At 44.7% G+C, this 27776-nt stretch overlaps 2 protein-coding genes across 2 annotated transcripts in view; one reads left to right on the plus strand and one right to left on the minus strand.

Moving 5' to 3' along the window:
• Positions 1 to 16649, plus strand: part of LOC145395220 (uncharacterized) — a 43066-nt gene extending 26417 nt beyond the window's left edge. Inside the window, exons 4-8 of the mRNA XM_080268907.1 lie at positions 10685 to 10858; positions 12109 to 12227; positions 12820 to 12950; positions 14404 to 14716; positions 16035 to 16649. Of these exons, the coding sequence (XP_080125033.1) occupies positions 10685 to 10858; positions 12109 to 12227; positions 12820 to 12950; positions 14404 to 14716; positions 16035 to 16502 (1205 nt within the window). The 3' untranslated portion in view covers positions 16503 to 16649. The remainder of the gene's footprint in view (positions 1 to 10684; positions 10859 to 12108; positions 12228 to 12819; positions 12951 to 14403; positions 14717 to 16034) is intronic.
• A 5997-nt stretch (positions 16650 to 22646) lies between these two features.
• LOC145395159 (centromere protein K-like) lies at positions 22647 to 25316 on the minus strand. The gene is made up of 4 exons (XM_080268854.1): positions 24960 to 25316; positions 23634 to 23764; positions 23086 to 23164; positions 22647 to 22880 (listed from the first exon to the last, which is right to left on the minus strand). Exons 1-4 carry the CDS (start codon positions 25290 to 25292, stop codon positions 22689 to 22691), a joined length of 735 nt encoding a protein of 244 aa, XP_080124980.1. The 5' UTR covers positions 25293 to 25316; the 3' UTR covers positions 22647 to 22688.
• Positions 25317 to 27776: the final 2460 nt, after the last annotated feature.

Genomic DNA, 27776 nt, shown 5'->3' on the forward strand with positions numbered 1-27776 from the left:
AGGGAAGGGAGCGTTTAAGCATTATCAAGGCGCCTTTATCTGCCCTTATCAGTCATCCCATCGACCGCAAGACAGGCACACGCGATAACCAGCTCGTAGGGGTCACCGGGGCTCTAGTACGTACGGGAATATCGTCGGTAGTGGTGTAGGTGGTGTGGTGTGGTATTGATGGTGCTGTGGCTGGCATCTGTACACCGGCCGCTCTCTAGTTCTTCCCAGTGCACATCAAAACAGCCGACCACTTGGCGTTATCGCGCACCGCTCGTCCGATTCCTCGACTTCCATCTCCTCCCTTCAGGAACTCCCTAACGCCTGTTCCTTAGCGATTTATTTTGCAAACTTCTCATAAATATCCAGTGGTTTTCTCGTCCCTTCAGCAAGCACCCCAATACCTTTTCCTTAGCGATTTATTTTGCAAACTTCTCATAAATATCCACTGGTTTTCTCGTCCCTTCAGCAAGCACCCTAACACCTTTTCCTTAGCGATTTATTTTGCAAACTTCTCATAAATATCCACTGGTTTTCTCGTCCCTTCAGCAAGCACCCTAATACCTTTTCCTTAGCGATTTATTTTGCAAACTATATATTAATATCCCATGAGTTGCTCGTCCATTCAGCAAGCACCCTAACACCTGTTCCATAGCGATTTATTTTGCGAACTAATTAATATTCCATGGTTTGCTTCTTATGTGTTTTATCATCGACATAGATGGGATGAATAGCACACAAGAATGTATCAAGGGAGCAGAATCAAGAATAAATCGGTAAAGAAGAGATGTTAGGGAGCTTCCTAACCGTACTGCAATACCGTCCTTTGATTTCGTGTGAGTTGGGGGGAGGGCAGTGAAATGGCGGGGGACAGGGCCACGTGGAGGCGATTTGTTTGTGGCCACCCCTTACGGGATTAAGGCGTCTGACAACTGATAGATAGATGGATAGACTTCTTTCTCCTCGATTCGGGAAATGCCCTAACACCTGTGGCTTAGCGATTTATTTTTGGGTATGGTTGGTTAATAGATAGATAGATAGATAGATAGACCTCGATTCAGGAAGCGCCCTAACACCTGTGGCTTAGCGATTTATTTCTGGGTATGGTTGGTTAATAGATAGATAGATAGATAGACCTCTCGATTCAGGAAGAGCCCTAACACCTGTCCCTTAGCGATTTATTCTTAGGTATGGGTGGTTAATATCGTTTTGTTCGTTATTTATGCAGTGTGGCGATATTGGAAGGATTTAAGCAACACAGTAGAGGACGGAAATGTATGATAAGCCAAAATAAATCGCTAAGGAAGAGGTGTTAGGGAGCTTCCTTAACCGACGAGAATGCCGGTCCATGTGTCCATATACCCATTTATTATTATTATTATTATTATTATTATTATTATTGTTATTATTATTATTATTATTATTATTATTATTACGGCAATTATTTTTACTACTACGGTACTGCCACTACTACTACTACTACTACTACTACTATTGTTATTATTATTATTATTATTGGTATTGTGTGTGTGTGTGTGTGTGTGTGTGTGTGTGTGTGTGTGTGAGAGAGAGAGAGAGTTTAATTTGTACCATTGTGAGAGTCGGTTGTAACATCTTTTCCTCACCGATTTATTTTCCCTGTAACACCTTAATTTTTCTTGAAGGTTTGTATCCTCCTCCTCCTCGGCCTTTGGTTCTTTGTTTAAGGAAAAAAATCGTGCACGTATGGACATTTTTCGTCAATAATATTCAAAAGGATATTAAGGTGTACAGGCCAGAATTAATCGCTAAAAATCAGGCATTACGGAATTTCCCAAGGCCCCTAGAATTGCAAGTCTTGGAAATTGTCTATCTGTCTATCTATCTATCTATAGTCCGACGCCCTAATCCCGCAAAGGGTGGCCGCAGACAAAACGCCTCCAAGTCGCTCTGTCACCCACCACCATTTGACTGCCCCTCCCCCCAACTCACTCCCCCCCCTCCCTCATATACCTCTCAACTCCATCCCTCCACCTCATCCTCGGTCTACCCCTCCCTCTCCCTCCCCCCACTTAGAAATTGAGTCTTAGAAATCGTCTTAGAATTGTGGGTCTTGGAAATCAGAGTGTCAAGATTTAGGAGTCAGACTAAATCGGTAAGGAAGAGGGATTACGAAATTTCCCAAGATATAGGAGTCACACTAAATCGGTAAGGAGGCTGCGTTAGGAAGGTGGTGTAGGGGGGAGTGTGTGGTGTAGGAGTGGGACTAAATCGGTAAGGAGGCTGCGTTAGGAAGGTGGTGTAGTGGGGAGTGTGTGGTGTAAGTGTTGGACTAAATCGGTAAGGAGGCTGCGTTAGGAAGTTGGTGCAGAGTGCCGTGTGTGGTATAGGAGTCACACTAAATCGGTAAGGAGGCTGCGTCAGGGAGGGTGCTGTAGGGAGCCGTGTAGGAGCTGGACTAAATCGCTAAGGAGTCGGCGTTAGGAAGGTGGTGGGGAGGGCCGTGTGTGCCGAGTGCGTGGCCGCGGTGAAGGGTTGGGATGCGGCCTGGCTCAGTATCGGTCGATATCAGATATCAGGGTTGGGGTATCAGAGCCCCGCCGGCCCTCCCAGCCAGCCTCACTCGCGTCCCGTGGCTCTGCCGGTGTGCTCTGCTCTGCTCTGTGCTCTGCCTTCACCCACGCCTCTCTGCAGCACCCGTCTGCCCACCTACTTCACCGCCTCCGTCAGTTGGGTACCTGAGCACGATCTGACAGTCCCGCTCACTTCCCCTGAGTCGTCGCTCTGTGCTCTGCCGTACCGTGTGTCTCTGCCTCGCCCCCTGTCTCTGTGGTGTAGCGCAGGACCCGTCTGACGATCCCGGCATCGCCTCCGTCAGTCTGTGTCACCGTCTGCGTACCGGGTTATATACTTCTTCGTGACTAGTGGACTGGCGTGTGTTTCTCCACTACACTTACTGTTAACCACTCCGCCACCTTCCCTCCTTTCCTTCCCTCCCTCCCTCCTTCCTTCCTTCCTTCCTTCCTTCACCACCACCTTCATCACCTCCCACAGAGTGTGTCACCGTCAGCGTACCGGGTTATATACTTCTTCGTGACTAGTGGACCGGCGTGTTTCTCCATATACATTTAATATTAACTACTCCGCCACCTTCCTTCCCTCCCTCCCTCCATCCTTTCTTCCCTCCCTGCTTCCTCCCTCCTTCCTTCCTTTCTTTCCTTCATTCCTTCTTTCCCTCCTTTCCTTCCTTCCATCTCTCCTTTCCTTCCTTCCATCCTCCTTTCCTTCCTTCCTTCTTTCCCTCCTTTCCTTCCATCCTTCTTTCCTTCCCTCCTTTCCTTCTCCCTCACCTTTCACACCGGCACGCCCTCCTTCCTACACCGTACTCTACTACCTAACACTTTTGCCTAAGCGAATTATTTTGTTTACCTTGCTGTTATTCTCTGTGTTACATAAATCCTTCCTGCATCGCCTAACACCTTTTCCTAAGCGATTTATTTTGTTCACCGTACTGTCCTCTTCTGTGTTCCATAAATCCTCCCTACATCGCCTAACACCTTTCCCCAAGCGATTTATTTTTTCATTGCACGTTACTGCCCTGTTCTGTGTTGCATAAATCCTTCCTACATCGCCTAACACCTTTTCGTAAGCGATTTATTTTTGTATTACATCTTACTGTCCTGTTCTGTTACATAAATCCTTCCTACATCGCCTAACACCTTTTCCTAAGCGATTTATTTTGCTTATTACACCTTATTGTCCAGTTCTGCGTTACATAAATCTTTCAAACATCGCCACACTCTGCATAAATAACGTACAAAAGGATATTAACCAGCCATATCCAAGAATAAATCGCTAAGGAAGAGGTGTTAGGGAGCTTCCTTACCCGACTACAGTACGGGGCGAGTCGGTTGAGGAAGCTCCCTAACACCTCATCCTTGGCGATTTATTTATATATTTTTAAATATGGCTGGTTAATATACGGAGAAAGACAGTAGGTGTAATAAGCAAAATAAGCCGCTTAGGAAAAGGTGTTAGGGAGCTTCCTTAACCGACGAAAATACGGGACATGGTGTAGTATGTAAACTAAATAGGTGAGGAGGCGGCGTTAGGGAGGCTTCTGTGTCGCTTAGTATATGACACCAATATATTATACGGCTCTCTCTCTCTCTCTCTCTCTCTCTCTCTCTCTCTCTCTCTCTCCTTTCCACTTTCCATCTCTTCCTTCCTCCCCCTTCTTCTCTCCCTCCATCCCTCCCTCTCTCACTTCCTCACTCCTTCCTTTCCTCTCTTCCTCTCCCTTCCTTCCTTCCTCTCTCTCTCCCTTCCTTCTCTCACTCTTCCTTCCTCCCCCCTCTTTCTCTCCCTCTCTCCCATACCATGCACTCCTCCACTTCCTCAGAACCATTTCTTGCGTGTAGTGTGTGTGTGTGTGTGTGTGTCACTAGAATAGGATGCTAGTCACGAGAAAGTGCTTAGGAAAGGATGTAGAGCCGCAACACACACACACACACACACACACACACACACACATCCGGTGCTAGTGACAGTACGTAAAGCCTGCCTCTTACGAACTTATCCTACTCTGCCCTGCCCTGTCCTGCCATACCATGCTCGTGTGTGCCCCGCCCTGCGCTGCCCTGCTTTGACCTGCCCTTCCTTTCCTCTTTCTCTTCCCTTCTCTCCTTTCCTCTCATCTTCTCTCCTCTCTTCCTCTCTTCTCTCCACTCTCCTCTCTTCCTCTTTCCTCTCCTTTCCTCTATTTCTCTCCTCTCCTCTTCTCTCCTTACTTCCTCTCTCCCCTTCGGTTCCCTCCCCAGCCTTCCCTTCCTTCCTTTCCCTTCTCTCCTCTCTACTCATTTAAATTGAAAACGAACGATGAATTATGACACCACGTGGATTGCCAATTGATATACACCAAAACAGAAGTGAGGGTGAACGATGCATTGTGGAACAGTGATGAATCGAGGAAGTTGTATTGACGTCAGAATGTGAAAACTGAACGATATATTATGGTACTGATTCTACGTGTATGACCGAACGATGCATTCTGAAACGCAGTGATCTCAGAAGACAAAATAAATCGGCTGTTAAAATATGAAAGGTGAACGATAAATAATGGTACGATGTCCACGTGTATGAACAAATAAGCTAGAACGATGCATTGTGAAACCCAGTGATCCCTGAAGACAAAATAAATCGGCTGTTGAAATGTGAGAAGCAGAACGATAAATTATGGTGCGATGTCCACGTGTATGTGAACAAGTGAACGATGTGGAAAGACCTGAACGATGCATTGTGACACGTAGCAATCCCAGGAAACCGGAAAGTAATGGAGGTTATGAAAAGTGTACGTTGAATTATGGTACAAGTGATGAATTATGAAACGGCTGAACAATGAATTATGACACGGTTACTGCCTGTATATAAACGTGTCTATATACTGATGACCTTTTTATTTAGGCTAGCCCCGGGCTCCTACGCTCCTCATGGGGCAAGGTAGGATTGGATAATGGATGGATGGATTTTTTATTTCTTCGTACAGTGAGTTTACGTAATGTTTTTCCTTTACATTTTTCGTAAATGGACAAAACTCTGATCATTTGTCAACCTGTCGATGCCAGTCGCCGGCTTGGGCACGTGGCGAGGCGGTGTGTGGCGTCCCGTATGCTGTGTGTATGGATGACTAGTTGGATTTATTAGTATTAACACTTGTCCCATACCTGTGCGAGGTGTTGCTGTTTATGTCAGTAGTAGTGTTGTTCTAGGGAAGAGTAAATGGCTATCACTGGCATACCGTGTGAGTCACAGCCTTCATTCTGTGCCATGTCATAGTACTGGGTGGCCGCGTCACCCCACCATATAGCATCCTGATCCCACACCGCAACCCGGATACCATTCGAAAAAAATCAAAACTGAGCCAACAGCTCCAGAACCACTTGAGTTGCGGGACCGAAATTTGATGGCGTACACCTTGCCGTGACCAGCATGCAGTGCTTAATAGTCCACAGCGGACCAGTATTCTCTGCGGTCCCCTGTGGTCCAGAAGTTTGGGCTACGAAAAGCAGAGACGTCATCTGATTTACGTGAAAGCATATAACTACGGCCGCCAGACCCACCTGGACTTACAGACTGATGACCTAAGGTGACAAGCCTACCGTGTGCACAAGATCTGTGACCTTGACCTCGGCTTCCCTTTATAGCTCGGCTTCTAGTAGGCAGTGGCGGTGGCAAGTATTTATCAGAATTGCCCTTGGCCAGTTGTACAGTGTTCTAGTTATTATTATTATTATTAGTTGCTGTTTGTACCTCATAAAATACCACTAATATATGCATAGAAATGTTTTGAAACGACTGAAATTGCCAATCGTCCCTAATGCAGGTCTTTATCAACAGATGTGGAAACAGATTTGAAATGTGACAGAGACCTATAAATGCCCCCCAAAGTATACCATGGACTTTTTTGAGAAGGTGAAAAAAATGAATTAATAGTTTTTGATGCATTGGGATATATAGACGAAGGAATTTTGAGTTGGACAGCGAGAGAGAAAGGAAATTGACGTGAGTACAGCTGGACAGAATCTCATTTAAATTTGAAAACAGAGAGACAGTTGGAGTTAGTGAAGGTGATAGTGGTTTGCATGGTGATTCCCGCCGTGCAGAGGCTTGCAGTTGATCACGGGACATTTTGCAACCGTGGGGGTGGTGTGAGAGGGGTGTGAGGGCTGGTGTGATTGGGAAGAGGAGCTGGTGTGGTGTGAGAAAGGAGTTTGGGGCGTGGCGTGTGAGAGAGAGGAGGATTTTTGATGTGTTGAGGGCCGCGTTGGTGTGGGTGTGGTAGGATAAGATTGGTGTGATTAGGAAGGACTGGTGTGGTGTGGTGTGTGATGCCTGGTATACTGTGGTGTGTCAAGAGGAGGGGCTGGTGTAGTGGAAGGAAGGGCTAGTGTTTGTGGTGGTGTTTGCGGTGCCAGGCTGTGTTTGGTGTGAATGGTAGATGTGAGGGCTGGTATAGTCGGTGTTGGGGCTGGTGTAGGTGTATTTTCGTGCTGGTGTAGGTGTGTTTGAGGGCTGGTGTGTAGGGGGAAGGTGTTGAGTGCGGAATGTGAGAGCTGGTGTAGTTTGGACAAGGGCTGTTGGTGTATTTGAGGGACTGGTGTGTGTGTGTGTTTGTAAGGTGGTGTGAGTGTGTTTGGGGCTGGTGTGGCGGTGTTTAAGCCCTGGTGTAGCGTATGCGTGAAGACTGGTGTGAAGAACCCGCAGTGTGAGCCAAGGCAACCATATACCATGCAACAGCCGGCAGCGCCCCCCGGTTCCCGCCCCATGATGGACGCAGAGGGACACACCACCAGCACCACCACGCCCATGGCCCCTGAACCAGTCACCTTGGGCGTGGGCGTGGGCGTGAGGGAGGTGATGGGCGGGGCCGTGGGATCTACCAGGCGTACGTCGCGGGTGTGGCGCTACTTTGGCATGGTGGACAACTGCCACTACATCTGCCGCTTGTGTTCCTTCGTCGGCGCCTACACCAACACCACCAACATGAGGAAGCACATCCAGCACCACCACCCGGAGCGATTCCAGGACATCCTAGACCACACCAGACCAACACAAAGACCCTTCTACACCGGACCGGTCCCCCGCCCTCGTATACCCACACACCACTACACCCAGCAGCCTCCCGCGCCTCCGCCGGGCACCGTACACCACTACACCCCACACGGGATCCTGTACCCAGCCAAAAGGTCCGTCCTGCCCAAGCCTGAGTCGTACCTACACCCGGAATCACCCATGTCCGCCCCCCAGCCCAGCGCCCCGCCCACCTGCCAGCAGATGACCCAAGCCCAGCCCTTCCCCGGTCTGCCGCAGCCGCCCGCCCTCTCGGTCTGTGATCTCAGCCCCGAGGAGACCAAGCTCATGACACAGCTTCTGCCGCCGATACCTGACGTGGCGGACACCTGCGAGGCCGCCCCCCTCGCCGCCGCGTCCAGAGGTGAGCCACGCACGACACAGGGGCGGCCTTCCCCTGCAACACTGTGGCCTTGGGCGGTGTTGCAAAGGAGGGATGTGGCCGGTTGCACAAGGGTTGCAAATTTAGTCTTATATGAAAAATATTATGTTCTTCTGTGATCACAATCCACGATCTTCACCATCCATCATCATCATTATCATCATTATCATCATCATCATCACCACCACCATAATCATCATCACCACCACCACCATCACCACCACCCTCATCATCATCACCACCACCACCACCACCATCATCCTGTCATACCACTGCTGAATGATCGCCTCCTCTCACTTCCTCTCGCCTTTCTCCACTCCGACAGGTAGATTGTTAGGCTGAGACAGATTTGATAATTATGTTGATCCCTATGCCTTGTTCTGTGTGAGAGAGAGAGATGGGGTTAGTGTGTGTGTGTGTGTGTGTGTGTGTGTGTGTGTGTGTGTTTTGAGGGAGAGAGAGAGAGGCAGGCAGTTTATGTGTGTGTGTGTGTGTGTGTGTGTGTGTGTGTGTGTGTGTGAGAGAGAGAGAGAGAGAGGCAGGCAGTTTATGTGTATGTATGTGTGTGTGTGTGTGTGTGTGAGAGAGAGAGAGGCAGGCAGTTTATGTGTATGTATGTGTGTGTGTGTGTGAGAGAGAGAGAGAGAGAGAGAGAGAGAGAGAGATTCAGGTATCCGCTTTATCGACTATCGGTATATCGGCATCAGATATCGGGCCAGGCCTGCCCAATATGCAGCAGCCGATATACGATGCCAATATCCGATACACGATACTGATATTGATGATACCCCACCCTCTCTCTCTCTCTCTCTCTCTCTCTCTCTCTCTTTATGTCTCTCTGTCTGTCTGTCTTGAATGGTGAGTTGTAGCAATAGATTGACGCTTGAATATGGTGCTAGTCACGAAGAAGTGCTGTGGAAAAGATGTAGAGCTGTAGTCTTGTACTTTAATGCAGGTGCGTGAAGGAGAGAGAGAGAGGGGGGGAGGGGAATTTATGTCTGTGTGTGTGTGTGTGTGTGTGTGTGTGTGTGTGTGTGTGTGTGTACTGTGGCGTTCATAGCTCGTATTTTCTAGCTACATACACACAGACTCAGACACATGTACACATAAGCCTACATACATACATATATACACGCAGGACATACAGACATACATCTCTCTCTCTCTCTCTCTCTCTCTCTCTCTCTTTCCATACATAGAGACACACAAACATAAACGCACATACATTTACATACATGCATACATACATAGAGACACAGACACATACATACATACATACCTCCAACCTTCATACGTACACACACACAGAGACAGATAGACACTTGAGAAAGAGAGTGTGATGATGGTGATGATGATGATAATGATGATGATAATGATGATGATGATGATGATGAGGAGGAGAAGGATGGTGATGGTGGTGGTGATGAGGAGGAGGAGGATGGTGATGATAATGATGATGATGCGCAGGAGGATGGTGATGATGATGATGATGAGCAGGAGGAGAAGAATGGTGATGGTGGTGGTGATGATGATGATGAGGAGGAGGATGGTGATGATGATGATGAGGAGGAGGAGGAGGATGGTGGTGATGATGATGATGATGAATTGAGATGATGATGATTTATGTAATCACTTATTAAGTCTCTTCCCCACCGAGTCGCAGCCTCGTCCATATAATAATAATAATAATTAATAATAATAATAATAATAATAATAATAATTCCAGTGTTATTTGTGGATGCTAATTGTTTCCTGGGGGTGGGTGGGGGCATCCATCGTCCACTCACTTGATGTAGCGCTGCCTACTTCTTCCTTCACCTTTATCATTCTTTTTCTGTGTCTGTCCTCCTCTCTTCCTGTTTCTCACCGTCATCCACTCACTTGATGTAGCGCTGCCTACTTCTTCCTTCACCTTTATCATTCCTTTTCTGTGTCTGTCCTCCTCTCTTCCTGTTTCTCACCATCATCCACTCACTTGATGTAGTGCTGCCTACTTCTTCCTTCACCTTTATCATTCTTTTTCCGTGTCTGCCGTCCTCTCTTCCTATTTCTCACCATCATCCACTCACTTGATGTAGTGCCGCCTACTTCTTCCTTCACCTTTATCATTCTTTTTCTGTGTCTGTCCTCCTCTCTTCCTATTTCTCACCGTCATCCACTCACTTGATGTAGTGCTGCCTACTTCTTCCTTCACCTTTATCATTCTTTTTCTGTGTCTGTTCTCCTCTCTTCCTATTTCTCACCGTCATCCACTCACTTGATGTAGTGCTGCCTACTTCTTCCTTCACCTTTATCATTCTTTTTCTGTGTCTGTTCTCCTCTCTTCCTATTTCTCACCGTCATCCACTCACTTGATGTAGTGCTGCCTACTTCTTCCTTCACTTATATCATTCTTTTTCTGTGTCTCTCCTCTTTTCCTATTTCTCACCATCATCCACTCACTTGATGTAGCGCTGCCTACTTCTTCCTTCACCTTATCATTCTTTTTCCGTGTCTGTCCTCCTCTCTTCCTACTTCTTACCATCATCCACTCACATGATGTAGTGCTGCCTACTTCTTCCTTCACCTTTATCATTCTTTTTCCGTGTCTGCCCTCCTCTCTTCCTACTTCTCACCATCATCCACTCACTTGATGTAGCGCTGTCTACCTCTTCTTTCACCTTTATCATTAACGTGTAAACCTAACCTGTATCGTTCTTCTTTCAGCCTTACCTTCGAGTGATGACAGAGGCGGTGGTGACGCTAGCCAGAACAACGGTGGTGATGAGGGTGGTGGTGGTGGTGGTGGAGGAGGGTCAGGCAGCCCAGAGCACTTCCTGCCTGATGGTGGAGAGAGGGAGGCCACACCACCACCACTCACACCAACACATCAGAAACCAGGTGTGTAAAAGGGGTATATATTAGTAGTGCTGTCTATCTATCTATCTATCTATCTGTCTATCTATCTGCTGTATATCTCTCTCTCTGTCTATCTATCTATCTGTCTATCTGTCTGTCCATGTATCTATTGCCATCTCTCCATCTTAGTGATTCGTGTATTTATGATGATCTTGGTGATGACAGTGATAATGATGGTGATGATGATGATAATGATGAGGGCTGTGATGATGATAACAGTGATGATGATGATAATAGTGATGATGATAATCGTGATGATAGTGATGATGATGATGATGGTGGTGGTAATGTTGATGATGATGATGGTGGTGATGATGATAGTGATAATAATGATGATAATTATAATGATTCTGTTGATAATGATGAATACTCTTTAATTGAAGGAAGAAAGAACCCAAGGCCACCCTCAAAATTATTCCATATAAGAAGAATATATAAAAAAGAATCCAACTCACGATCCTAGTAACTGTGGTAATCCTGGGTAATCCCCCTTGTTACCGGCAGAAAGGTAACGGGTAATCCTGGGTAATCCCCCTTGTTACCGGCAGAAAGGTAACGGGTAATCCTGGGTAATCCCCCTCGTTACCGGCGGAGGGGTTACTGTGGTAATCCCAGGTAATCCTCCTTGTTACTGGCAGAGGTAACTAGGGTAATCCTGGACTGGGTTAATCCTGGGTAATCCTCCTTGTTACCCACAGAGAGGTAACTGGTAATCCTGGGTAATCTTTCTTGTTGCCCACAGAGGTAACTATGGTAATCCTTGGTAATCCTCCTTGTTACTGGCAGAGGTAATGGGTAATCCTGGGTAATCCTCCTCGGGTAACTAGGGTAATCCTGGGTAATTTCCCTTGTTACTGGCAGAGAGGTAACTAGGGTAATTCTGAGTAATCCTTGTTACTCGGAGAGGTAACTAGGTAATCCTGGACTAGGGTAATCCTGAGTAGTACCCCTTGTTACCCACAGAGAAGTAACCAGAGTATTCTTGGGTAGGCTAATCCCCCGTGTTACCCACAGAGAGGTAACTAAGGTAATCCCAGGTAATCCTCCTTGGGTAACTATGGTAATCCTTGGTAATCATCTCTGTTACCGTCAGAGAGGTATGCGTAATCCTTCTTGTAACTGACAGAGAAGTAACTAAGGTAATCCTAGGTAATCCTCCTTGGGTAACTGTGGTAATCCTGGGTAATCCTCTTTGGGTAACTGTGGTAATCTCGGGTAATCCTTGCCGTCAGAGAGTTACCAGCTGCGGCACAACAACCATCTGACGCTGGTCTTGGAGGCCTTGGCGCGTGACGAATCATTCATGGATGTGACGCTGACGGCACAGGGACGATCTCTGAAGGCGCATAAGGTGGGTACAATTACTGTCTATCTATCTATCTATCTATCTGTCTATCTATCTATCTGTCTATCTATCTATCTATCTATCTGTCTATCTATCTATCTATCTATCTGTCTATCTCTTCACCTGACTTTTCAATAACCCCTCTCAGCTCAGTTGATGGTCAGGTGTAGTCTGAGGGAAGGATGAATTGGACTAGTAACCAAGGAGACTCACTGCTGCCTCACACACACACACACACACACACACACACACACACACACACACACACACACACACACACACACACACACACACACACACACACACAGCCCTAGTCAGTGTCTCACAATATCCTGTCTATCTATTAGCAGACACCTTAATCCCTTATATGGGGTGGCCACAAACAAATCGCCTCCACGTCACCCTGTCCCCAGCCGTTTCTCTGCCCTGCTCCCAGTTCACCCCCCCCTCTCACACATATACCACTCCATTCCTCCACCTCATCCTTGGCCTTCCCTCACCTCTCTCCCCCTCCACCTCACTCACAGAATCCACCCACCAGATGTTCTCTCCTTGTCAGTCTCTCACAGTATCCAGTAACCCAGTCTTTCGTCCACAGTCCGTGTTGTCAGCGGTCAGTCCGTACTTCCGTGGTGTGCTGCGTGACAACCCCTGCCAACACCCCATCATCATTATGCCCCGCGATGTCAGGTTTGAGGAGTTGTACAGCATCGTTAATTACATCTACAAGTGAGTTTATCTATCTGTCTGTCTATCTATCTATTGCCAGACGCATTAATCCCGTAAGGGGTGGCCACAAACAAATCACCTGCATGTCCCCCGCCATTTCATTGCCCTGCTCCCAGCTCACACACCCCTCTCTCATATACCTCTCCACTCATCCCTCCATTTATCTGTCTGTCTGTCTATATACCTACCTGCCTGTCTATCTGCCTGTGTCCCATAAGGGGTGACCACAAATAAATCACCTCCATGTCACCCAGTCCTCTGCCATTTTGCTGCCCTCCCCCCCCAGCTTACACCCCCTCTCTGATATCTCTCTCCACTCCATCCCTCCATCTCATACTTGTGGAGATAAGAGAGGCATGTGTAATTAGTGTGGAAAGAGAGAGAGAGAAAGATTCAACCCCTTGCATGATATGACAGGTTATAAATTATACAATACAATTATAAATGATGTGAATAAGCCTCCAGTCACCTCTAGAGGATTCAAACCCACACACACACACCACCTAAATCCCACAGCATCCAGCTCTCCCTTATAGTGATTCTGTCTATCTATCTATTGCCAGACGCCTTAATCCCATATGGTGTGGCCACAAACAAATCGCCTCCACGTCACCCTGTCCCTCACCATTTCACTGCCCCTTATAGTGATCGATCAGCAAAAAGTACAGATAACCAGCCTATGTCCCTGGTGATAATAGAGGTTATAAATGACACGATATTATTATAAACGATATGAATAAACCTCTTGGGAATTCAAACCTAAACCTCACAGCATCTAACTCTCCCATACAACCTCTCCTCTAACTCTCTTCCTGTGGCAGATATATCACAAAATCACTAATATATCACAAAATCACTGTTATATCGCTTCCTCTCATGAATATATCACTAAATTACCATAATATCTCTTCCTCCGGCAGATATATCACTAAATCACCGCTCTATCTTATGATATCTAATCTATGCAGGCCTCATCCATTTCATACCAGGTGCATTTCCACGGCCCTCGCCTCACCTCTCATCCTTGGGGTCGCGCCTCTGACTCACCCAAACTCTGACACATCTCCACACTATCTCTTACACCATCTGCACACTTTTTCCTGTTCTTCTTCACTCTTTTTCCTGTTCTCCTTTGCTGTCTCTCCTGTTCATCTTCACTCTTTTTTGTTCTTCCTCACAGCCTTTCTTATGTTCTTCTTCATTCATTTTTCTCCTCCCCATCTCTTTCTTTATGATAATGATGATGATGATACATTATGATGGTGGTGGTGGTGGTGATGATGATGATGATGATGATGGTAGTGGTGGTGGTGGTGTTAGTGATGATGATGATAATGATGATGGTGTGTTGATGATGATAATGATGATGGTGTGTTGATGATGATAATGATGATGGTGTGTTGATGATGATGATAGTGACGATGATGACTAATTTTCCGTTGTTCCTCTCTAGGGGTGAGATGACAGTGGCGGCCGAGGACCTAACCTCGCTGCTCAAGACGGCCGAGATCCTGCAAGTGTCTGGTCTGGCCCCGTCCGACTCCACCGCCACCCTCAATCCTCAGCATGAATCCTCGGCCGCCGCCCACCCCAGATCCTCGTCCACCTCCTCCTCGGCCTCCTCGACCAACGTGCCCGCTAGGCCTGCCCGGTCGAGCAAGCCGGTCCAGAGGAGTTGCACCACACCCCCGCCCAGACCCAAGTCAGGAGACAGCAGCATAAACCCAACCGATTTTATGGATGTGGATATGACCTGTGTGAAGGAGGTCTGTGCTTGGTCTATCTATCTGTCTGTTTATCAATCTGTATCTATCTATCTCAGTCTATCTATCTGTAGCTAGACACCATAACACTTCTTTGTGACTAGACCATATTTGATAATCTGTTCTGTCTGTCTGTCTAACTGTCTACAGCCAGACGCCATAATCTGGTAAGGGGTGGCCGTTTGTCTTTGAGTTAGTTGTTTTACAGGGAGGGGCACTAACCCTCCGCCAACCCACTTGTTGACATGTAGGGAACACCTATGGGTTGGTTATATGGTTACCACCCAGCGCTGTAAATGGTTTCCTGGCTTATGTTAAACCATTAGGCTTGTCACTCAATGTAAAGCCGCCTGAAAAGGAAAGAAGAGTAATAAAAAGTGACAGGAAGGATGGGAGAAATAGGAAGAGAGGAGGACAGACACAGAAAAAGAATGATTAAGGTGAAGGAAGAAGTAGGCAGCTCTGCATCAAGTGAGTGGATGTTTCGTTTTGTTTCGTTTCTGAAGGCTCCAACTTGCTTGCGTGGGTCGGCCTTGGTTACCTAATTTAATTGAATTTGATGGAGTCGTCAGTCGCTAGAGGAAAGCTTCACTTACTCAGCATTAACCATAAGCCAGTAATATAGCCTGTTCAGTTTCATCTGGTAAATACCCTAAACCTCTTTCAGCGTGGTTAATGACCAGATGTAGTCAGATTGGAGGATAAATTTGACTAGTAACCAAGGAGACTCTTGCATTATAACTAAGATATATGACCTAACTATGGCCAGTTATTTAAACCAACTATAAGAACCTCACATGACCTGTATGAAGGAGGATTGTCCAGTAAATATGTATTATGTTGGAAAGTGTGAGACTAATGGGGAGAGTTTATGTGAGTGAAGTGGAAGTGGGGATGGAGGGGAAGGCTGAGGATGAGATGGAGGGATGGAGTGGAGAGGTATATGAGAGAAAGGGGTGTGAGCGGGGGGCAGGGCAGTGAAATGGCAGGGGCAGGGTGACATGGAGGCGATTTGTTTGTGGCCACCCCTTACAGGATTGAGGCGTCTGGCAATAGATAGATAGAGAGTTGTAGTTCTTATTTCCTGGTTTGTGGTGCCTCGTTTTTTGGATCCCACCTCACCCCATCCTGAGGTGGGAAAAGAGGCGATGATGATGATGATGGTATTGATAGTGATGGTGATGATGATAATGATGGAAGTAATGATATTAAACTGATGATAATAATAAAAACGATGATTGTAAAGATTAGATGATCCATGAGTGAATGAATATAAATGTAAGGCTGATGAATGCACTAACAGCCAACGTACATCTTTCAGGAAGTTCAGAGTGGCGGTGAGGACGATGACAGCGAACAACCGACGCCAAAACCTTCGTGTTCTCGCTCCCCGGGCCACCAGCTACACACCGGTGACCAGATACAACCGTCTTTACCCTCCTTCTCTCCAGGCTATGACCAAGGCCTCCAGCAGTCCCTCCCTTCCACCAGTACAGACCAGGGATTTCAAAACGTTGCAGCCTCGACAAGTTCATCACAGGGTACAAACTCCTTAGGGATTAAAAATGACCCTGACACAGAGGGCGGTCAGCAGATGTGTGCCATGGAAAGTCCGACGCCCCTAGTGTGTCCCCATTGTGAGGAACAGCACAGGGAAATAGACAGTTTATTGACTCACTTGCGGCTGCGGCATCCCTCCAAGCCCAGTTTTACGTGTGGGTGTGGCCGAGTGTTTACCCGACAGAGTTACCAGCAGGCGCACTCCAAGGTGTGTCCAAACGCTACCTGAGTGGAAGTTAACGCTGACTACCCGTTGCACATCGCCTCCTTCTTCGATATGTAGGGGCTTAAGACTAGAGCGCATTTAAGGGTTGTTAATAAGCCTGCTTCCTGTGGTGGCAGTACAGGATTAAACCTCACCATCTGTTATGGATATTAACACAAACTGGCGTCACCTCGTTCAAGATGTAGGGGGCAAAGACTAGAGTGCATTTAAGGGTCATTAATAAGCTGGCATCCCCTTGTGGCAGTACAGGATTAAACCTCAGCATCTGTTGTGGAAATTAACACAAACTGCTGTCACCTCGTTCAAGACGTAGGGGGCAAAGACAAGAGTGCATTTAAGGGTCAGAAAAAACCTGCTTCCTTTGGTGACAGTACAGGATTAAAAACTTCATCTGTTGTGAATCAAGCCGTGTGCATAACTAAACTGTCTCCCCAGGGGTCCCCCAAACACTCCAGGTGTTTCCACACAGCGGGATGTTATTCAGAGGTGACTAATGTACTGTGTTCCTTTTCTTACATTGTACATAGTTGTTTTTGTAGTTGATTGGGTTGCCTACAAGATTAGTCTCTAGAATTACCATGTACACAAGCCAAGGTTTCTTATGCTAGGAACCTTAGAACTGTGAATTGTTTTGCTCTCTTCTATTCCCTAACTTTCGGTGGTTCATTCTTTGTAGTGTCATATTTTGTTCTGTCTATCTATCTATCTATCTATCTATAGCCAGATGCCTCACTCCTGTAAGGGGTGGCCACAAAAAAATCACCTTCATGTCACCCTGTCCCCTGCCATTTTGCTGCCCTCCTCCCACCTTACACCCCTCTCTCTCATAAACCCCTCTACTCCACCCCTCCATCTCATCCACAGCCTCCCCCTTCCTCTCCCCTCCTCCACCTCACTCACATACGCTCTCCCAGTTTGTCTCTCACTCCCCATCCTCTCCACATGACCAAACCACCTCAGTGTACTTCTCCTAATTCTTTTAATCACATCCACATCCACACCACAACACTCCTTCACTTCCTCATTTGCCAGTCTGTCTCTCCATGTAACTCCACATCCACATCCACATCCACACCACAACACTCCTTCACTTTCTCATTTGTCTGTCTGTCTCTCCATGTAACTCCGCATCCACTATTTCCCAACTTTCTGTAATTCATCCATTTTTTACTCTGTTGTCTTTTGTAACTTTCCTCAGTTCATGTCAGTATTTTTTTGTCAATTCTTCCCGTACACATCATTCTAATTTGTTAGTTATATTTTGCAGCTTCTTGCAATTCGTTACCGGAAAACCTCACTGTAACAGACTAACTTGGGGGGGAAGACCGATCCGATGAAGCCGATAGTCTGTTATATCCGATGTGGGATTTCAAGCACATGTGTGGAAATAAAGGAGTACAACAGCATATTGTAGTACTACAGAAAAAAACTACCCATTTTACACTATCTTGGCTCATAATTTTTCCCTTTTGCAGCTTATTTCACATCCTTGTCACAGCACTTCTTGATGAAACACATGTATTGCCACCCACTGCTCAGCTTACGTAGGCAGCAGTGAAACAGAAACAGGAAGATAAGAACAGTGTTTCAAATTGCATTACCGTTGTGGAGGTGACGAGTGCGGGTGTTTCAACGTGGTGGTCAGAGTCACGCGCTCACTCTGGAAATAGCCGCCCCATATCGTAGAGCTCAGTGCGTGCCACCCACTGCATCCCATTTAATCGATATTGTTTGTTATAGCCAACAGGAGTCTGGTGGTTGGTTAGCGTCTGTTAATTCTGATATCTGGTCTATTGAAGCACTACACTGAGGTTAAAATTGAGCATAAATTGAGGTTTAAATCAAGGTTTCATTCGAGTGTCTGTTACATCTGGTATCCGGTATATTGAAGTACATTTAATTGAGGTTTGAATTGAGTTTAAATCAAGGTTCAAATTGAGTGTCCGTTAAAGTTGATATCTGGTCTATTGAAGTTCATTAAATCGAGGTTTTGCTGTATTTCTTTATTCTCTTGTATTTCTTCCTACGTATTTCTCTTGTTTTCGTATTCCCTGTATTTATTCTCTTGTATTTCACTCGTTTTCGTATTTCTTGTATTTATTGCGTTGTATTTCCTCCTGTGTATTTCACTGGTTTTCGTATTAGTTTGTATTTATTGTGTCATATTTTGTAACTTCCTACGTTTCACTCATTTTCGTATTTGTCCAAGTGATGTCGTTTTGTTGTGGTCTGGTTGTTTTAGAGTTACGCTTGTCTGTTTGTTTAATTCCCAGAAAACATTGGTCAGGCGTCACACTGAAGTGTATTTATGGTAGCAATGTAGAGAAAGTTAAAGAGGCACCCTGACACCTTTGCCTAAGTGATTTATTTTTGCTTATTACACCTTACTGTCCTGTTCTGTGTTATATAATTCCCTCAGACCTCTTCCCACGATGCATAAATAACACAGAAATGGATATTAACCAGCTGTGCCCAAAAATAAATTGCTAAGGGAGAGGTGTTAGGGAGCTTCCTTATCAGTGAGAACACAGATGTATATGTAATTCCTGTAATTCAATATTCACCCCAAGCTGATTGAAAAGAAAAAAAAAGTTAAAATACAAGAAATACATTGAAAATACAGCAAAAAAGACTGGTGGAAAGATTTATGTAACACATGAAAGGACAGTAAGGAATAATAAGCAAAATAAATCACTTAGGAAAAGGCATCAGGGAGCTTCTACAGTTGCTGAGAATACAGTATACAGGCCTTTGTAATGAGGACTAGCATTGTGTCCCTGTAATTTGCCTGCTGGGACAGTGTAAGTAGTTATTTTGTAGTGAAGGAGGTGCCCATGACAGTAAGGTGTAATAAGCAAAATAAATCACCTGGGAAAAGGCGTCAGGGAGCTTCTACAGTCAACAAGAATACAGACATTTGTAACAAGGATTAGTACTGTGTCCCTGTAACTTGCCTACAGGTACAGTGTAAGTTTAAGTATTTTGTAGTGAAGTTGGCCATGGCCCCATCACTCCTTTAAGTATTGTTGAGCACATGCGTGTGTAAAAAATGTACAAATATTTTCTAGATGGCTTGGCTGGCCACACCATCGCCAGTGATCCCGTGTACAGTACAGTGATCCGGTGTACAGTGCTGGGTGTGGCGGCATTAGGCTAGGTGCTGTTCAATGTGGTGCACATATAGCACGCCACGAGTAACCTGCCTGGGGGTACTGTGTGTGTGGGTGCAGTCTGCTGGTGTGGGTGTTGGTGTTCTGGGAGTGGGAAACGAGTAAGTGTAGCAGTGGGAGTGGGAAATGGGTAAATGGAAATGGGTATAGCAATGGGAGTAGGAAAGGAATAAATGATGCAGGGTAGATACTAATAGGTGTGGGAAATGTGTAAATGGGTGTGGCACTAGAAGTAGGAAATCTGTAAATGGGTGTGGCACTGGGAGTAGGGAAGGTGTAAATGGGTGGGGGAGTGGCAGTAGGAAATGCATAAATGGGTTTGGCAGTGAGAGTAGGAACTAAATAAATGGGTGCAAGAGTGGGAAATGTGGCAGTGGGTGTAGGAAATGCATAAATGGGTGTGGCAATGGGAGTAGGGAAGGTGTAAATGGGTGTGGGTGTAGAAGTAGGGAAGGTGTAAATGCTGCCGAGTAGATGCTGATAACATGAGGCGTCCCCACAACACATGAAGACTTGCCGGGCGGAGAGAAAGTGGAGTGTGATATTATATGTGTCCTGCCACCTGTGTAAGGATTAAAGCCATCTTGCTTGAGAATCTATTGTGTATCACAATGAAGTACTAATGCAGTAGATCCTAAATTATCTTTGTAATAATTTGTCTTTCCACAAATAAAAGCTAAGAACAGGCATCCCTTATTTAACACATTCTTGGCGCTGTTCATTGGTTTGTATTGTTTATCAAGGCTGCAACACGCTTGCATACATCGCCCTTGGTCACCTAATAATGGCTCTCTGTGCTGCTCAATCTCTGGCAGCCTCCCACATACACGTACACCCCTACACTGCACATCCTCGCCACACTTCCCACATTTTTCCACAGTACATGCCTTGATGTAAGCCATTAGAACCAAATTGTCTGTATACACCTGAAAACATACTGTTCAGTCCTGCACCTGTGTGGTAAGTGATGGAATTCCTTGTGTGGTAGTAGTAGTAGTAATAGTAGTAGTAGTAGTAGTAGTAGTAGTAGTAGTAGTAGTGGTAGTAGTAGTAGTAGTAATAGTAATAGTACTGGTATTAGTAGTAGTAGTAGTTGCAACCCTAGGCTCTTCGGAATGTGGATCTGTGGACTGCAGGCTGAAATTGCCCTTCTCCTGCAGTCCACCATCTTCTTTTTAAGGGATAGGGAGGGAGTTAGGGGTGTTTGAGTAACCCCCATCAATTTCCTTCTACCTATGACCTCCATTGTGTTATATGCAGTGTGTCCAGGGATCTTGAAATGAAAGGATCTTCAATTTGGCGCTCTGTAATCTAGTTTTTATTTTTTCTTAGAGGGAACAATTCTGGCCTTTGATTCCTTCTTCCTTGCATAAAAAAAACCGAAGCTGAGTTATATCATTGCCACCACATGAAGGCGTCCCCCTCCATCACCCCTGACTTGGTAACTGCCAGTGACTGCTTTACCACACAGTTAGATGCTAAAGAAGAATGTCTGCTTGGTGTGGCAATTGTACAGTCAAAAACACAACGATCTCCTCAGTTCTGTGCATAGATAATATACTATCTATCTATCTATCTATAGCCCGACGCCCTAATCCCGCAAAGGGTGGCCGCAGACAAAACGCCTCCAAGTCACTTTGTCACCCACCATTCGACTACACCCGGTGAAATAGTGAAAACCTTGTCTGTACTACACTTTTATTTATTTATTTATTTATTTACTCATTTTTTTTTAGGCGAAGATGCACTTGGCAGGTTGGTGATGATTGGCTGAATGCAACATGTCCGAATAACATCGTTGTACTTCAAATAATTACCGGGAATGTGACTGGAAACTGGTAATCATCTGAAATACAACGATGTTATTCGGACGTGAAGCATTCAGCCAGTCATCACCAACGTGTCAAGCGCATCTTCGCCTCGATAAAACTGAGTGTTGCGTGTGTTTCAAATGGTTCGATTTTTCTGCTATATATTCATCAAACTTTGGGAAGATAGTTGTGTTTTTTACTGTACCTGATGGTTGTACAAACGTCCTTGAACTTCCTCCCCATCCCCTGAAAGGATAATGGTGGACTGCAGATCTTCAGCCTGCAGTCCACTGGGTTATGTTCAGATGAGTTTGGGGCCAGACAACAAAAACTATCCATTTATCTATTGCCAGATGCTTTTATCCCATAAGGGATGGCCACAAACAAATCGCCTTTATGTTGCCCTGTCCCCTGCCATTTCGCTGCCCTTCCCCCAGCTCACACCCCCCCCTCTCTCATATACCTCTCCATTCCATCATTTATCAGTCAATCATCATCATCATCATCCATTAAATAACCATCCCTCAATCATCATCATCAGTCATTTGCATCATCATCATCCATCAGTCATCACTCTTCATCATTTATCAGTCATCAGTCACCACCATCAATCATCAGTCATCACTCATCATCATCCTTCCGTCGTCAGTCATCACTCATCATCATCATCATCATTTATCAGTCATCAGTCACCACCATCCATCAGTCTTTAGTCATCATCATCATCATTAATCAATCATCAGTCACCACTCATCATCATCATCAGATATCAGTCACCACCATCCATCATCATCATCCATTGAAAAAAACCATTAGGGAAGGCACAGAAACAGAGTACAGTATATATTTATTTTACAAGAACTAAAATACACAGAGGCAAACTTAAAATAACTGTTAAAATATACTAAATTATGCTGCTCAAAATAAAATGCAAATAAAATAAAACATAAATGGATCTTTTGACTGTGAATATAGAGAGTAAGGATGATAACTGAATTACTGTATCTTTTAGCTCAGGAGCTATCTCTCGTACAGAAGAGCTGAGAGAGAGAGGGTAATTTCAAGTGTGAGAGTAGGGGGGGGAGAGAGCAAGAGAGAGAGAGTAATTTCCAGAGAGGGAGTAGGAGTGAAAGCCTAATTTCGAGAAAGAGTAGGGAGGAGAGAGGGAGAGCCTAATTTTGAAAGACCAAGTAGCAGAATGTGAGAGGCTAATTCCTGGGGTCGATGAACCTAATGCGAGTGAAGTCGGTTGCGTGCCGTGAGACGAGGTTGGCCTGGATGAGGAGGGCGATGTCCGCGAGCTTCATGTCCTCGTCTATGGTCACGTACGGGTCGTTGGGCTCCGTCAGCAGCCTCGTTACCAGCCGGTTTAGTAGGTCCTCCAGTGACAGACCCTTGCCCTACACCAAACAGTACACATCATCATCATCAATATCATCTTTATCGTCATTTTCATCGTTATCATCATCATCTATACATTTTTCCCATCTTTTTATGGGGTAAGGTTAGGGATAGAGAGAGAGAGAGAAACTAACCAGTCTGCTTACATAACAGGCCACACAAATAATAATAATAATAATAATATTACCGTTGGTCAGGCTTTACCTTTGGTGGGTAGTACTTGGTCATGATGAAATGCAACTCGGTACGAAGTGACTTGAACACAACGGCAGCTCGATCGTACCTGAAAGAACACACAGAGCACAGTGTTATCAGAGGCATTACTGGTATGTTTGTATTGAGTCGTTTATAGAGGCTCCAGTAAGCTTTTATTTGTATTGTTTATAAGGCCCCAAAAAGCTTTCATTTGCGTCATTTATAGAGGCTCCAGTAAGCTTTCATTTGTATCATTTACAGAGGCTCCAGTAAGCTTTCATTCATATCGTTTATAAGGCTTCAATAAGCTCTTGTTCGTATCATTTATAAAGGTCCAACATGCTGGCAACCGTCGGCCTTGATCACCAAATGGCAGTTCTCCACGCTGCTTGATCTCAGGCGGATGGATAGACATGTAGACAGCCAGATATTAACAGACACAGATAAACAAGATAGACAGAGAGACAGACATATAAACAGACAGACAGACATAGAGACAAACAGGCAGACATACACACAGATAGACAGACAGACACTAGCGGCATCAGCAAGCCCACCTTCTGCGTAGTGTAATTTCCAAGTCTTCCTCCTCTGGGGTTGACAGAAGCTTGTCCAGTGCGTCGTTAACCATCGTGGCTTTGTTTACCATGTCCGCATACACCTGCCTCTCCTCCTTCAGGGCCTGCACCTGAAATTGCAATGTTATCCTGAAATGAGAGACTGACCAGGAGAGTATGTGTGAGTGAGGGTGGATACAGTATATAAATGTGGATAGTGTGGGTTGGAGAGAGGCCAGGGGAAAAGGAACCAAAGGCCAGAACCCCATATGATTGTTCCCTTAAACGTACAGTAAAACCTCGACATAACGGACTTCAACTGACCATAACTCGCTTTTATTGGACTCTTGGAACTACCGGACTAAACTCCTATATATCGGTAAAGTCCAATAAAGCCAGTAGCAGTGCGGACTGCCTGACCACTTCAGCTATGTTCACCACAATAAGGTAAATATGAGACATGTTTATCGTGTACAGTACAGTATTATTATACAGTAAATATTTGCAATACCATTTGATTATTGTAGTGAATGTATAATACAGAGTAGTACTGCAATAGTAATGAAAACAGTTTAAAAACCGTTGGTGTGATCCGGACTATCTATCTATCTATCTATTGCCAGACACCACAATCCCGCAAAGGGTGGCCATTTGACACTGAGTTAGTTGTTTTACAGGGAGGGGCACCAACCCTCCACCAGCCCACTTGTTGACACGTAGGGAGCACGTATGGTTTGGTTATATGGCTACCACCCAGCCGGACTAATGTCTGATATATTGGAAAAAGTTCAGGTCAGCAGGGGGAAGTCCAGATGTCGCTTTTCTGGGACTGGCTTGGGCTCCAGTTAGGATGTTATGGTGAGGTTTGACTGTATATAGATTTAGATGTTCACTCTTTTCTTTCTTTTTTTTAAATTTGCTTTTCTTGATGCTGTAGTTTCCTGTGAAATTTGTTTATTAATAACTGCAGACCACGCCACTGAAGGAAGGTTGTTTAATTCGATGAACGTTATTTACCAGACGAAACTAACTAGGAGACTATGTGAGTGAGGATGAGATGGAGGGATGGAGTAGAGATATATGAGAGGGTGGGGGGGCAGGTTTAGGGGAGGGCAGTGAAATGACAGTAGACTGGGCGCCATGGAGGCGGTTTGTTTGTGGCCACCCATTACGGGACTAAGGCTTCCGGCTCTAGACAGAAAATTATATTGCTATCTTTGAAAATGGTTATGTAGACAAAAATTAATTGATGGCCGAAACTGATCCCATTATCAAATTTAAAAATCTATTTCATCAAAGGAAAATCGTCACCTGACCTAACCTCACCTTTGACTTATAAACCTCCAATGTCCTGGCATTTGCTCGGGCTACCTCCTCCGCCTCATCCTTGGCCAGCGAGCACAGGAAATTATGGTCCTGGGGCAGTTCCAGCAGGGGGGACTCCAGGATGGCCTCTATATTGCTTTCCAGGTGTAATTTGGTTTGTAATAAGTGATCCAAATCCGGGGCGATGGTTGGAGTGGGGTCCTCTCGGCAACTCTCCTGTTTTCCGGCCATTTCTTCCAATAATTCCCTCTGTTCTTCTTTTATCTTGGTCTCTGTCTTTTGTAAGAGTTCTTGAATCCACTTTTCGTCTACAGTTTCGCTGTCTTGAGCCATGTTGGGGAATTATTGAGAACGGGCTTCAAAAATTTGTGACAGGCGCTGGCTGGAGGTTTCGATAGGGTTTGAAGTCGGATAAAAACAAACGTTTCACAATAAAGATAAAAACGTTCAATACCTTTTTCAACACAAGGGAATTAGTAAGCGTTTAAGGCTATATGGTAATTTTCTGAATAACACAGGATAGCGTACGTAATTTCTCGCCACTGCTTTTAAAAAATATTAATCGTTCAAAATGGCGTTTTTTTCCGAAATAAAGAACCACCACTCATTTTATAATCAACTATGCTGTTTTCCCCTTAACTTGGCCTAGATCTCGTCCTTTTGCAGTTTCAATAGGTGTACAAACAAGACCTTGGTAACAAAAAATAATACTAATAGAAATCCTTGAAGTACTGAATTAAATCCATATTGGTTTTTGCATTGTTTGAATTACGTCATTTATGCTACTAACTCTATGATAAAACAGGGAACATGTAATACTGCGCCATGGTCGTGTAATATATGAAAAAAGTGCGCAGTAACGGGGCTGAGGACACTGTTACCAAGTTAGCATTTTTTTTCCCACTAGATATAAAGATACGTGCTTGCATTTAGCGACCATTATTTTCGTCTCAAGATTAACTCTAGCATTAATAAGTAATTTTTAATACAGTTCCAGCGATATTTTAGGGATATTGGTATTTCTTTCCTATCAATATTTAAGAAGTTTTTAGGATAGTATATGTTTTTAGTATTCTGCGTATCGATATTTGAGTAGTTTTTCTAGCGATACGTAGAACTTGTAATATATTTTTAGCAGTATTCTGTAGTTCTTAGTATTTATAGCGATGTCCTGGAGGTTTTAGTAGTTGTTATTCGATTTTGCATTTAGCAACATTTTAGCAATATGTTTTAGTGCTCAGAGTTGGCAGTATTCGAATATGGCAAGTCTGGCTGCTACGGTCTCCCTCCTCCCCTACGTTGTTTCCGAGTAGGGAGGCTGGTAACAAGCTTTTTTAAGCCACTTTCAAGTCCATATAACTCCCGGGGACCCAAAATCATCCCGGGATCTGAATTTGGAACTCGTAACCTCCAAGTGAGCTTCTTAGGCCTTCCTTTGACCTTGGCCGCCCACATGTATCAGTTTTCGTTATTCCATATCATATTTAATGGCTTTGATTTTTTTGGCTTTGTGGTTTTGACTCATGGCTTCCCAGAGCTTTAAAGGTGAACTGACTGGCCTTGGTATATTGCTTCCTGTTACCTGTATGATGGTATTTCCTTTGTTTTAATAATGTGCTGCCAGACGTATGGACATTGTTCCCCAAACCATGTCTTTCCTTCGGTTTTTGTGCATTTCCGTGTGTGTTCCACATTTCCTTAGCCGATATAGTTGGATTTTACATATATATTGAATGAATTTCCTGTATGAATGGATTTAAGGGGATTTATGACGTATTGCAATAGGTGATGATGCAACTGATGATGATTTCTTAATATTAACTCATTTACCCATTTATTAAGTAATTTAGCGTGTAAATTAGGTATGTAGATGCGTATATTTGTATGTTAATTTATATATAAGGATTCTGAGGGATTTATATATTGGTACTGGGTGTGTATATATGGATATTTAAAATTGTTAAGGTGCAACCATATTATGAGTGATGTAATATTTCAGGTGAAGGCAGGAAGGAGTGGGGTGATCTCCAGTCCACCTCACACCAGTTCACAGCGCCTTACCACTGTGCCCTGACCCACCCCCAGATTGTCCTGCCGTCGGCGAGTTTTCCTAGTTCATAGTTTTGTCCAGGTTGTGAGTCTTTGGCTTTAATTTTGTCCTATAGCAAGTTCTGTGGTAATTTTGTCCCAAGTTAGTTCATCTGGGTTTTGTCCTGCCAGTATTATTTTTTTCTGGTTGGGAGGCCTAGGCATTGTATCATCATTATTATTACAGTATTATTATTATTACTACAAAATAAGTTAATATTCTTTCCTCTCTTTTTTTTTTAATTGGGGATATTTCAAAGACCATATTTTCTCCGAATTGTGGCTCACTCAGTTCAGTTCTTTCAGTTTGGGGAATTTGTTGATCCTAATTATTTTTTTTTAGTATTTTTTCCGAGTTACGGAATTAGCCGAGCTCAATTTTTCGTATTCTTGGGACCATTTTGTGAGTTTGATTCCCCTTTTATGGTCTGTTGATTGAGTTGCTTGAGTAGAGTTGTTTGGGGATTGAGTTGCTTGAGTAGAGTTGTTTGGGGATTGAGTTGCTTGAGTAGAGTTGTTTGGGGATTGAGTTGCTTGAGTAGAGTTGTTTGGGGATTGATTTGATTGTGTAGAGTTGTTTGGGGATTGAGTTGCCTTAGTAGAGTTGTTTGGGGATTGAGTTGCTTGAGTAGAGTTGTTTGAAAGTTACAGTTGCGAGAATTATAACTTTCTTTCCGGTTTAGTGATAGCTCGTCCTGGCATTTAAATTTCTGTCGTTTTTTCGTCCAG

The sequence above is a fragment of the Coenobita brevimanus genome, chromosome 30, assembly GCF_032717465.1.
Source record: "Coenobita brevimanus isolate Jiangsu-jjx chromosome 30, ASM3271746v2, whole genome shotgun sequence".
NCBI classification, from domain to species: Eukaryota; Metazoa; Arthropoda; class Malacostraca; order Decapoda; family Coenobitidae; genus Coenobita; species Coenobita brevimanus.

Excerpts from the sequence above, each read along its gene's own strand:
- LOC145395159 (XM_080268854.1), bottom strand. The coding sequence starts at position 25,292 with ATGGCTCAAGACAGCGAAACTGTAGACGAAAAGTGGATTCAAGAACTC. Across the intron at positions 23,765-24,959 it reads TGGAGGTTTATAAGTCAAAG|GTGCAGGCCCTGAAGGAGGA; the intron begins GTGAGGTTAGGT and ends TTGCAATTTCAG. Across the intron at positions 22,881-23,085 it reads CCAAGTACTACCCACCAAAG|GGCAAGGGTCTGTCACTGGA; the intron begins GTAAAGCCTGAC and ends TGTTTGGTGTAG.